Source organism: Sceloporus undulatus, chromosome 5, assembly GCF_019175285.1.
Source record: "Sceloporus undulatus isolate JIND9_A2432 ecotype Alabama chromosome 5, SceUnd_v1.1, whole genome shotgun sequence".
Lineage (NCBI taxonomy): Eukaryota > Metazoa > Chordata > Lepidosauria > Squamata > Phrynosomatidae > Sceloporus > Sceloporus undulatus.
In genome coordinates, this window is record NC_056526.1 from 162,860,481 (window position 1) to 162,874,275 (window position 13,795).

The 13,795-nt window shown below is 38.8% G+C and overlaps 1 protein-coding gene across 3 annotated transcripts in view; it reads left to right on the top strand.

Annotated features, from left to right (window-relative positions):
- NDST4 (N-deacetylase and N-sulfotransferase 4) overlaps nucleotides 1–13,795 on the top strand; it is a 203,099-nt gene that overhangs the window by 106,779 nt on the left and 82,525 nt on the right. For all 3 annotated transcript variants that reach the window (XR_006104258.1, XR_006104259.1, XM_042470377.1), the window contains exon 5: nucleotides 6,945–7,099. Coding sequence is in view for 1 of the 3 variants with exons in the window: in XM_042470377.1 (XP_042326311.1) it covers nucleotides 6,945–7,099 (155 nt within the window). In the remaining 2 variants the exon portion in view is untranslated. The remainder of the gene's footprint in view (nucleotides 1–6,944; nucleotides 7,100–13,795) is intronic.

Genomic DNA, 13,795 nt, shown 5'->3' on the forward strand with positions numbered 1-13,795 from the left:
AATTTCACTCATTGCCAGGAGTCCACCTACAGAGAGTTCAAAATGCAGATATTAACTTGCAAATGAAAATTCTGACCACCATTAAAATTTTCTTTATTCTCCAAATTTTAAATAACTTAAAACATCAGTTGTTCAATTAGAAATTTAAGTACAGAGAGAAAAGAGGAACATAAAGTGTAAAGAGGAATACAAACAAAGGAAATATAAGAGTCTCAATGTCATCATTTTGCCCTCCCCTAAATGGAAGCAATTCTCTCTCTCTCTCTCTCTCTCTCTCTCTGATTCCTCTTCCCTTCTTTTTCTGGTTGCTGTCTCTGTCTCTCTCAACTCGTTCTCTGTTTCTCCTCCTTTGTTGAATTTTCATGCAGCTGTGATGGGAAGCAATGAAAGAGTTTAACACCAGCATATGTACTGATGGGAAATGGGAAATTGTAGTAGCAATTTACTGCCAAAATTCAGTAGCAAGCAATATAGTCATTTGCTGTTGCTGCTGATTTTAAGCTACATGTAATTGCTGGGGTGGAGTGGGGTGGGGTGGGGTGGGGGGAATCAAAAAGGGTCTTAGGGTAGAAGTGGCCCGTGGGTCACACTGTTCATTTCTGCTCTATTTCAATTGCTCTAAAGTCCAAGGGAAATTTAATGAGGAAGAGCCGTTAAATGAAATAGAGCAGAGAGTCTGAAACTGCTTATCACATATCACCTGAATAGTAAGACATAAACCATCACGCAGTGAGTGACCCAGTGTAAATGAGATATCAAGCAAGCATGCATGTGATCACATCTGTATAAGATTTTACTCTCAAGTAATTGTGGTATTGAGAGTAAAAGCTTATACAATGTGATCCCGTGCACTACATTTGATAGTCTGGATGGGAAATTTGTACTTGGAACAAGAGACTACTGTAAGAACAGAATATAGAGAAAGAGAATTGTTTCCAATTGGCAAGAATGTCAGTCAAGGCTACAATTGTTCAACAAGTATACAGAAAATATCATATGAACTGCAGGTTTAGACTTGGAAGAAGGAGGAATTAAGATGGGAGGAAGGAACTTCAACCATTTATATGAAGATGACACCAATACTATTAACAGAAAACATCATAGATGGAAGAATTACTAAGGAAAGTTAAGATTGTGAAAAGGCGGTGCTGAATATAAAACAAAAATAATGACCACAGAAAATTTACATAAATTCACCCTAGATAATGAGGGAATTGAAATAGTTTCCCCATTCCTTGGATCAAACATTGATCAGAACACAGAATGAAGCCAAGGAATCAGAAGATTAGGCAGCTATGAAATAATCAGACAAGATCCTAAAATGTAAAGATATTGAACTAAATACTAAAGGTAGAATTCTCAAGCCATTATATTCCTTATTACCATGTATAGATGTGAGAACTGGACAATGAAGAAAGTGGAGAGAAAGAAAATCAATTCATTTGGGATGTGATGCTGGGGAAGAGTGCTGAGAATATCATGGCCAGCCAAACAAATAGGTTCTAGGACGGATCAAGCCTGAACTACCACTGGAAGCCAAGATGAGGCTGTCATGTTTTGGCCACACCATGAGAAAGCAGGAGTGTCACTACGATGTTGTGGCCCACACCAGCCATGTGTGCTGCACCTTGAGGGAGTGTCCAAACATTTGCCTTTGGGCAGAAATGGGCTGTGATGTTTGTTTGTTTGTTTGTTTGTTTATGGTATTTATACCCCACTCTTCAGTCCTAAAGGCTATCAGAGTGGCTTACAATTATTATTTTTAATTAGATGGTTCCCTGCCATCAGGCTTCCAATCTAAAAGACACAACACAAAAGGAGAAGGGAATGGTGGTGGGAAAGGGGATGAGGTCCAGTTTTCTTCTCTCCCTCTGAGGCCTGGACCAAGGCAGATGGACTGGAGGAAGGGCTCTTCTTCTTCTGGCTAGCCCTGATGGACCTGGGCCTGCCTGTTCACTCCCTCGCAGGCCGAAGGGTGACATTTATCATGAAGGGAGCTGTCAGGAACGACAGCTTGATATTGGGATCCCACTCTCATTCCTCCTCCTCCATGCTCTTCATCGCTGGAAGAGTGCCTGTGTCCCTGTAAAATATTGAAGGGATGGTATGAGTGGGTGAGACTCAGTGGGAAGAGAAAGGAGAGGCCCCCAGGTTTTTTAAATTAATTTGATTTTTTAAATTCTTTCAAAAATATATTTTTTTAATTTTAAAATGCTTTTAATTTTTCCTTTAAAAATCATCTCTTACCTAAATTTCACTTTAACTACATGAAATCCCATGTAATGCAAATATATTTAGGCTTTGCATATGAAGTAATTTAAAGGTATAATTTTTATTTTGCTAGTTTTTTGTCATAACTATTACTATTGCATTCAATGATATATGGGAATTATGATTTATGAGTAACATTAGTACCAAAACCAAACAAACCCATAACTAAGGATTCTGTATTGAGTGGTATGGGAGGATGTCAATGGGAGTGAGTATGACACCAAGAGTTACCACATGTAAGGGTCCACCAATGTAAGTCACTGCAGGATGGGACCTCTGGCTGCTAGTCTCAGTCAAGTAGGTCACAGGCCTGAGTCTGCAGGATATGAATAGAGAGGTTGAGAATGGGGTGGTGGTATTGAAGATGTTTCATTCACAGGGTTGCCATGAGTCAAGATCGATTCAAAGGCACTTAACAACAATGCATTGTTACTATGGCTACCTTTCTGGTTTGTATGAAGCAAATGGAAATTCAAGCTAGTTTTACCAATTTAGAGTTGCTCTGTGGATCAGGTCCCATTGTTAACAAGTAGTAAAGCCTTTTTGTGTGTGTGTGTCAGCCAACTAAACGCTTTAATTTGTAGAAAGCATATATGAAGGAATAAGAGACAGTTATACTACCCAGGATACAACATGAAGTAGACAGCAACAGATAATAAAACAAGATTATGATCCAAGAAGCAGTAACAATACAGATTCCACAGGAATCTGTACTTCATGCAGGTCTCTTTGATGAAGTTTGGACACTACAAGAACTTGCAACAGCTGCATCAAAGGCCCTTTTATTGTTTTAAACCTTTCTACCAAGCCTCTTTCTGTGCTTTAGCTTTTCTGACTTTCTTCCTTCACAAACTGGCTATTTTTTTAAAAAAAAAAATCTTCTTTGTCAATCCCCCCCACCCTTTCCCATTTCTTATATATATCTCTTTTGAGTCTTAGCTCAGTTGAAAGTTCTTCAGATATACATCTTGGTTTCTTAAGACACCTCCCATTTTTCCTTCTCAATGGAACTGTTTGAAATTGTGCCTTCAATTTCTCACTTTTTAAAAACCTTGCATCCTTCATTAACCCTTCTTTATTAGTATTTCTGACCATGGCATTGTTGCCAGTATGTCCCTAAGTTTACTGAAATCAGCTTTCTTAAAGACTAGAATGCATGTCTGACTATGCTTGGTTTTCCCTTTCCAGTGTGTAACAAACTCCAGGAGAATATGGTAACTTTCACCTATGGATCTGACCACTTCCACCCCATTTAACTATTCTGTTGATGAAATCAGATCTAAATTAGCTGGTACCCTGGTTGTTTCTTCACCTTTCTGAACAATGAAATTGTCTGCAAGGCACTTGAGGGATTTGTTGGACCTTAAATTTTTAGAAAAGTTTGTATCCCAACAAATATCAGGATGGTTTAAGTCCCCTGTTACACCTCTCCTTTCTAAATGTGTAGTCATTTAGTGTAGTCTGTTCCAGGAAGGCATCAACCAAGTCCTCCATTTGGCTTGGAGGTCTGTGTTAGACACGACCACTACCACATCCCTGTTGTTTATGTCCTCTTCAGTTTTTACCCAGATGCTCTCAACTTGGCTTCCAGGATTTAAGCTATGGATCTGTTCCCAGGTGTACACATCCTTAATGCTAATCCATTTCCTTTCCTCTTTGGTCTGTTTTTTTTTTTTTTTTTTTTTTACATGAAATAGGCTGTGTCCCTCTATTAGTACATTCCACTCGTGAGATTCATCCCATCAGGTTTCAGTGAAGTCTACTATATTGTATATGCTTTCTGTGCTAAGAGTTCAGGCTCATCCTGTTTATGGTCCATGCTCTGTTCATCTAAAGACATATAAGACCATGGGCTATTCCCCATATCTGCCTTTTAAAGGTTTCCCCCCCCCCCTTCCACTGCTGAGTTCTTGTGCTCTTTGCCTTGTTCCCTGTATAGCATTTGGGCTATTATCTCCAGCACTTGACCAACTCCTGCCCTCGAGAATACTGTCTCCCTCCTCCACATAACTCAGTTTAATGCCCTCCTGATCAGCTGTTTTCAGACTCTGACAAAAAATATTCCTGGCAACTGCTCTGAAATGCAACCCATCCCTCACCTTCATGAAACTGCACACCATGGTACAGGAAGTCAAATTGTTCCTGGCACCATAATCTGCTAAACCAGTTGTGCACATCCACTGTTTTTTTTTTTTTTGTCCCTTCCTGGGGCATGCCCTTCAACTCGAAGAACAGACAAAAGTACATGTACATCCAGACCCTTCACCTTCCTACCAAGAGCCTCACAGTCCCTTCTGATATTCTGAAGGCTATGCCTTGCAGTATCATTGGTTCCCACATGGACCAAAAAGAAGGGATAATGGTCAGTGGGCTTGAAGCATCTTGTCAGCCTCTCAGTTACATTACAGATTTTTGCCCCTGGAAGACACCTCACCTCTCAAAACATCTTGTAAGACCCACAAACTACTTATTCAGTACCCCTCAGCAGAGAGTCTTCTACCATTATCACCATCACATGCCTGCTCTGAGATTTGGCAGCAACCATTCCATGAGAAGTGAGTTCTGCTTTTAAAACACTGCTAAATGTCTTAATGTGAAGGATTTCCACGTATACAGCTGTTGAATTCTGACTTGCCATTTTGATTATATTTTTATGCCACTCATGTTTGCCTCTGTTCCCTGTGGGAATTCACTGATAAAATTCATATTTTAAACCAACTGTTTAAATTTTCTGTTTCCCAGTTGTTCTAAACATTATCAATACCAAATTTATGACGGTGTCAAGACTGAGGCAGTGGGCATTTGCTTATGGATGACTGTGTATTCCTCAGTGATTTTAAATGATCACAAAAATAGCACAAAGCTACTTAATGAGTTGAGGCATGTCAGTGTGTTCCATCAAGGGACTTGGTATAGTGTGTACTCAGCCAGGCATCTTGGATTTGAAGCAAGCCCTACTTTTAAAGTTGGTATAGTTGTTTTGTCACTTCAGCTTAGAGGTAGCATGTCAAAGTATTCCCCATGCAAGCATGCACTTTATTGACTCATTATAAATAAAACATGCAGAAGTATTCTTTAATTACCTTTAAATGTGGCTTGTTTACCCAAGGAGGCTTTTATTGTAAGAGGCTGAACATATTTTATTAGCACATGGAAATGGCAGTGCCTTATTGACTTGTTCCTTAATGCACAATTCTCTTATACATCTCTTAAACTTAAGTTGAATTGAGGATCCCAGAAAGGAAAAGGCAGTTATGAAATTGTCACGAGGTTTGCCAGTGACTTAGATTTGAGTTTCCAATAACTACGGCACTCTACCCTGCTTTTATGTCTTTATTACTCTGTCTTCAGGTGGGATTCCTGTTGCACCCCAACAGGAAACATTTACCACCTTCCTCTATGTGCCTAACTACACTACTGGATTCTTGATACAAGGAGAAGATGGAGGTGCTCTTTTAAGGAATAAGGACAAGTAGTTGTTATTAAGGGCCTGTTTATCTCCAGAGCTTGAATAAATTATGGTGTGTTGTTTGTTTTTGTCTTGTTTTTTTTTAAAAAAAACATGAATCCCAAATGTACAGCCAACATGGTCTGGCTAAGGAAACTGAGAGTCATAATGTCTCTCCTGCCCAAAAAAAAATTAAATTAAGAAAATCTAAACTCATATTACTGCAGGCCTGCTTATAGGAATATGAAGAGTGTTTTCTTTTGTGACTGCTTCTGATCAAATGGTCCTGACATTCCTGTTTATAAAGAAACTGAGCATTCAAGGATGAGGTCAACAGAATGAGAATTAGAGCACTCATTTCCTGCTTATGAGGGATGCAGTGGCTAAGTGGTTAAGATGCCAATTCTGATGATCGGAAGATTGGAAGGTTGGCAGTTTGAGGCCCAAGTGCTGTGTGATAGGGTGAGCTCCTGTCATTAGCCCCAGCTTCTGCCAACCTAGCAGTTAAAAAGCATGCAAATGCATGTAGATTAATAATAGGTACCACTTCAGTGGGAAGGTAACAGCATTTGGTGCAGTCATGCTGGTGGCATGACCACCAGAGCAGTCCTTGGACAATGCTACACAGGCCCTATACCACTGCTGCAAATGCTTGAACTAAAAGAAGATTCATGAGCAATAATCATACCTGCCTTTCTTGAAATGATATGATGGGCCAAAGTGCATGCAGTCATTGCTTCTGTCTCCAGTCACCTTCCTTTGCTCCTAGCTTTTTTGGTGCACCAATGTGTTAGCAAGAACAACATACATATAAATACCATATTGAGCCAGTGAGCCTTAATGCCATCTGGAATAGGTTGAGATGAGTAACCTTTACAGATGCTTCACTAAAATTTTTGGCAGGTTGAGTTTAAATGTGGCATTGGGTTTGTTAAATTACTTAAATAAACTACATTCTGTTTGTATCACAGAGGGGAAAAAACTGGGTTGTTGATGTGCAACATACAGAACTACATACTTCTGAGCTAAATTTCCCTGGTGTTCTAAAACTGTACATCAGTGCATGTAGATGCTGGCAAGACATTTGTAGTGAAGCAAGTGAAGAGACTCCTGCTTGAGAAGGTTTTTGATGTTGCCTGAAAGTAGTATGTGATTTTTAATTTAAAAAGCAATTACATTTGTGTTGCCATTTTTACTGGTGTAATATCTTTCTTTCATTTTCTAGGAACCATTGAAGAAGATGAAGGTGATGACTTGCTGCTGAGTTCTGTGGACGAATTCTGGTGGTTTCCTCATATGTGGAGCCACATGCAGCCTCATCTCTTCCATAATGAGTCATCATTGGTTGAACAGATGATTCTCAACAAAGAATTTGCACTAGTGAGTATTTGAGCACCCCCAAATCATCTTGAAATGCTCAGCTGCATTGAGCATTTCATGGTAGTCTCTCCTTGAGGTAATAAGAGGATTAATTATCTTAGCAGGTTTAAATTAACATGGATAGCTTCTCAGCAGGTGAGTGGCAGAAAATATTCTTCACCAACTCTCATAATCTTGTCTTCTAGTTCTACTGCTATTTCTAGAAGTGTCTTGTGACTAATGGCTTGACTAATTTAGCAATGCCAGACTCTTAGAGGATGTTCACTTAAGCATCATTCATAAACAAGAAAATGCTTTTCTTGTTTAGCAACCCCCCCCCCAAGCAAAAAGTAAAGGAGGGGAAGCAAATATTTGCATAAAATTTGTATATTATATTGTATTACCATACAATTAGAAGTAATTCCTAGACTTTAAAATTGAAATGCATGTACCATAGCTATAGCAGGGAAACTTTTGAATACTTTTATCCTGTAAGAATTCTGCCTTCCATGAATTTTTCCTCCAGACCTCAAATTTCTAACACTGCAGAAAGTAGCCATTCAAAATTGCCTAGAATGTTTACATTTACTGTGCTCACATTCCCTTGGTGACTTTGTCTGAAATATTTAAAATGCATTTACAAATATTAAGCTTCAGTTTTAAATTATCTCAATGTTAGAAATTTAGAGAGTAAAAAAAAATTATATTTGGTGACAGAAGTCTTTTTCAGAAGGAGCAATGCTCTTATTTCCCAACCTCACACCCCTCCAATTACACCCAGGACTATCACCTGACAGCTCTTCAAATACGCAATTGTCCTCTAAAGCTGGACAAATGACCAACCTATGTTCCTACCTTTATACTGTAAATTATTTTTTATTGTAAACATTTTTAAAATTTTAAAGTGGTTTCTTAGTTATATTGTGTGTGTGTGTTAGGTGTTAGTTTGGGGATGTTAATTTTTGGACTATGACTCCAAGAATTCCTCTGCCATCATGTGCACAGACTACATTGGCTGAAGATTTCTGGGAACTCTAGTGTAACATTTCATATTAATCCCAAATACTGAGATTGATGTCAAGTCATTACCAAAAAAAACCTTGGATGCCAAGGTCTGGAAACCAATCCCTATATGGTGAAGAGAAGGTAAAGGGCTGACACGATAGTCATGTTTCAGTGTTTGTAAGGATGTCATATTAAGGATGGAGCAAGCTTGTTTTTTGCTGCTCCAGAGATTAACACATGGAGCAATGGATTCAAGCTACAGGAAAAGGGATTGCACCTAAACATTCGGAAGAACTTCCTGAAGGTATGAACTGTTCAACAGTGGAACATACCTCCTCAAAGAATGGTAAAGTCTCCTTCTTTGGATTTTTTTAAACAGAGGCTGGATGGCCATCTGTTGGGAATGATTTGATTGTGTATTCCTGCATGGTGAAGGTTTGGACTGCATGGCCCTTGTGGTCTCATTCAACTCTAGGAGTCTGTGCTTTTAATAGCCATCAAATTGTACCTTTCTGGGAAATCTCACAATTGTCCATGCTGTACAAAGGTGTTTGTACTCAAATGGAAAACAAAATATTCCAAGTAAGGAAGAATGGATGATGAAACTGTTTGATATATCAGAAATGAACAAACTGACTCAAATGCTAAGGAAATTTGAAAGAGTAGTACTTTGTGCTAGAATATATAAAGGAGCAATCGGGGGACATAATAGTAAAATAAGACAGTAATACAACAAATAAATACAATATGATTTTGGCTAGTCAGGCAGACAATTCGATGTTAAGAACAAAATAGAAAATAAAAGAAGAGGTAAGAGTAAATAGATAAGGAAAATATATCAAACTGAGCTGAAGCTAAATCATATAATAATACAAGAATTTATAAGATGGATAAAGTTAGAATAGGAAGACAAAGAGTAATTAGATAAATGTAGCAAAGTCATCTAGTTATAGAAAATAGAAGTAGAATAGTAGAAAATAGAAAATAGTAAGAAAGGAGACATGTTTAAGGAAAGATTAGAAATCAGGGAGGAAGGAAGTCAGTGTGTGAGTATGCAAGATAAAATAGTAATTTAGAAAGAATGTTTGTTAGAAGGGACAAGTAAGTAGGTGAAGGTTTGTGTAGGTGAAGAGGAAGGAGAGAGGAAAGAAGAGGAGAAATGAGGATAGAAGGGAAGAGGGGGTAAAAGGAGGAGAACATAGGGGTAAGAAGAGGAAAAAGAGTGAGAATTGAAAAGAGATAAATTTTAAAAGAGAGAAGCGGTGGAAGAAAGAGTGGGTAGTGGGGTAGGAGCAATGGGAATTGGAAGTAGAATGTATGAGATAAAAAGATAGGATTGATAGGACATAATATTAGCTGTGGGATTTTTTAAGTAGGGGTTTTTCTTAGGGGTAGTTAGGAGTACAGGTATAAGCTTCAAGGTTTAAGAGTTGGTTTTTATAAATATGTTAGGAGCATTTGGTTGGTGTTTTTGATGGGAGGTGATGTTAAGTAAGTTAGGAATATTTGATTGGTGATGGGGGCAGTGATGGTGGATGGGGGGCTGAAAATGATGATAGGTTTGAAATGAAGATGTTGTATCTTTGTATAACTTTTAAGCAAGTGAATATCAATGAATATTATAATTAAAAAATAATTTTAAAAGGTCCAACAAACATTAATTTACAAAAGTAAAAGGGAATTAAGCATCAATATTATTAAAAACATTTGAGTCCCCACCATGAAATGAAGAGACCAGACACATAAATTGGATGTAAATAAGGGGCTTTTATTAGACCTTAAACCTATTTAAACCCCAACTGATAACTGTAAACTTTCGAGACATCAACTGAGGGTGAATTCCTGATGTGGGTTCAGCTGAAGCCAGGTCTCTTTACCTAGACTACCTCTTCAGCCTTCCCATAGGACAAAAACACCAGACTCTGAGGGCAATTGAATCCTCGGATTGTATCCTCAGCCAGTCATAGGAAGATAGATATGAGGCACACTCTCCCAAACTCCCTCAAGTTTGTAAGAGAGGGCAAAACCCCCATATCTTCCCCAAAGGCTGTTTCATGAGCAGCCCTCATGGCCCTTGACATGTAAAGGCTGCCCTGATCCAGATCCTTCACCTAAACGGGGTGCCTAGGTGCAAACCGATCGTTCCTCCACCCCATTAAGGCTGGGGGAAACCTAGTTAACATCCTGCCCCAAACCAATCACCGGTCCCTAGAAACAGTATGGGGTAGGCAAAAAAACCCGGGAAAGGGGGAGAAAATTCCTACCTGGTCCCGAGGTGACCAAACAGGTCCATACTGTCTTGAGGGCAGGAGGGAAGGATGAAATCTTTCAAAAGAGGCCAATGAGGGGGCAAGATAGCTTAAATAGCTTAGGACTTCCCCCTGTTGGCAAGGTTGGGCCCATGAGGCCCAGCCCTCTTTTAAAACCTCTAGGCTCTAGTCATGGGCAGCCTCAAACTCTACACCCAAGCCTATAGTGGCAAGCTACTGTTTGGGTGTCCATACTAAAAACTGCAAAACACTTAAAACATATTTAACCCAGTTTTTGCTGAGCTAGTGACAAGCACTCAGAGCAGAATAGAAGGAAAAACTATATTTACAGCCATAGCATTGAAAGTACACAGGGTCACTACTTTCTTTCTCATCAAGATCTGCATAGTTTCTGGAAACTATCTCTGCACAATATTGGTCTTCTTACATTTTGAGAAACAAAGTGCATATGCAAAAAACACATCATTTTTTTAAGCAGAAGAGATTGCAATTATTTTCCCCATTATGTCAGCATGTATACATTATTTTAGGTGTTCACTGAAACTGTACAGCCTCTTAAAATCTTCCACCTTGGTTAGGCATATGAATACATATTGCAGAATACATATCCATTGACTGGTTTTGCCTTTTGTTTGTTTCTCCTTTGTTCTTAACTTTTTCTTATGGCCAGTGGCCGAAAGAAATCAACTGAACTCAATGGAGGAGCCTTTGGCAGTGTTCCCAGTCAATGTTGCCAATCAATTCATTGCACTGAGCATCTCTACCTCTTCTTTTTCATCTTATCTGGACCCCAAGATTTCATTCTCTAATGAGTCTGGCCTAGTGCTCTGATCCTTCAGATTACCTTTGAAGATACCCATGAATCTAGATTTCCAAAATAGCTATTGTTCAACTGAAAGGTGTGTTAGAAAATGATCATTGAGTGTAAAGGGAGAGAGAGAGGAAAGAGAGAGGGGAAAGAGAGAGAGAGAGAGATGCTTCAGGTTAAATATTGACTGTGCTCGTATTTAACTTAAAAATAGACTGGGGTAACATCTAAAGTTATCTCAAGACTCTCTACAAAGAAAAGAGATATCTTTAATGTGCCTTTTTATTATTACTTTTACAGTAGTCATGGTTTATCACAGACTACTTATAATGATATAAAAATGTTCTTGGAGACATTTGTTGCAAAGAGGGTCATAATTCCCAATGGTATGCTAAAATGATGCTTGCCAGAAGTAAACTACCCAGATTTAGGGTGCATATTTCGCTATGGGCATCTAGGCTAGTAGAAAAGAAGTCCCCAGCCACTGTTTTCCCCATGACAGTCTCCTCAATGTTGTGAAAATGCTACATATTTGAGGTACCCCATTAAAAGGTTTGAACTGTGCTGCACAAAGGAGAGGGTCTTTAAGGATCAGATGAAGGCAACTTCCATGAGTGGAACATTTCCACCATAGAAAAACAGATCCTAAAACCAGTCCTTCACATTTATCTCTGCTGTACTAGCTTAAGATGCATCTGCCTCAAGATGTATGCTTGTTTGTGACAGTCAGACACCTCAGAGAAGACAGAGAACTGAACATCTGAATTAAACCTCCATTCTGTGCAACACAAGTTAAAAGACTGACCAGATGTTTAAATAGCTAAGTTTACTTCCTGAGCCACCAAACAGAATTTACATTACAAAAATCTTACCAAGTTGAACAGTGTTTGTTGATATTTTATCTACCTCCATTCTGTTTGCTCTCGATCATGATGGTGAAACGTTATCATTCCTGGAAAGATGTTTTGATGGAGCATACTTCTTCTGTGTCCCAAGGAGATATCACAGGAAATTGGGCTGTAGCATCCAAGAGACTTTCTGAGGAGATTCTGGAAGGTGTTGCTAGGAAAAGGAGTTTTGAAGATGGAAAAGATAGGGCAAAAAAGACTTTGGATGCATCTGTAGAAATAATGCTGTTTGACACTACTTTAAGTGCTGTCGTTCCATCCTATGGAATCCTGGCATTTGTAAATTCAGCCTTCTCTGCCAAAGAGTGCTGATGTCTGACAAAGTTACAAATCCCAGGTTTGTGTAGGATGGGATAGGGCAGTTAAAGTGGTGTAAGTAGAATTATTTCTACAGTAGATGCATCTTGGGGTTACTACAAAGAAAGAGAGCGGGGGGTGTGTGTGTGTGATAGATTACATGAGATAACAGCAGCTTTCTGCCCTTATCCAATGGCATTCTCCAGCAGCAATAACACAACTTGTCAGTACAATGGGCCCTTGGTATCTGTTGGGGTTTGGACTCTCCCCCTCCCCCCATGGATACCAAAATCTGTGGATGCTCAACTCACAGTAAATACAATGGCATAGTAAAATTGTGTCCCTTATATAAAATGGAAAATAATAATAATAATAAGGTTTGCTTTTGGGAATTCATAATTTTTTTTAAAAAAAAATCAAACTATGGATGCTTAAACCCATGGATAAAAAAATCTGTAGATATGGAGGGCTGACTGTAATGGAGAATAAGGCCCAGAATGACTGTAACAGTGCACAGATCGGAGGGGCTCTAATCACTCTCTGGCTTGCACCCTGCTGGTTACTCCCAATTATAGTAGATCCATCCAGTTAATTGTTGAATGATGAGCCAACATGAAGTAAATCCCACTGATTCAGTTATTTTGCTCTAATCAAGACTAAGACTGGCAACATAATTTAGACCTGCTTCATTTAATATATTCTCACTTTTGCCCTCTTTCTCTTTGTCCCCACCCACCCACTGACCCATCCACAAACACGACATACACATACACAGTTTGGATTTAATATATTTTGTTGAAAGCTTTCCAGGTACAGAGTACAAAAGAGAGAGAGAGAAATTGCACTTATCATCTGCCCCCTCACGCCAAAATGGAAAGCTCAACTGTACACTCATGGAAATAGTTATAAGATGTTATCACAAGCTGTGACATCCCTCCCATGATCTCTGGGTATCAGACATTGTTTTATAGCTATGCATAATGCAGCCAAGTCCATGAAAATCAATTGCAGGATAGATGTTGTGTTTTGCCCCTATTGAAAGTGGTTTGTGCCCAGAATTTATACATGCCAAAGCTAACACCACCACTAACAATTTACTCAAAAAAAAGCTATAGTCTGCAACTGAGCACAGAAGGATAAAAATGTAATACTTTAAAATACTGAAAATTGACAACTGGATGGATCGCTGGTATATTCCCCAAAGCAAAGACATTCACCTGACCATACCCATAAAAAGGAAAGGAAGTGTTACAAAAATAAAATGAAGTGAAGTAAGGCATTAAGCTGACATAAGGTGGAAAAGAATAATCTCCTAAGGGAAGTCTCAGTCTGCCTGAACAATAATGCTAGGGGAAAAAAATGTCCTAGCACTAAAAGTAGATAAGAGCTTATGTAAATGTTTTAATTCAGAAAGGTGACAGTTTAGAAA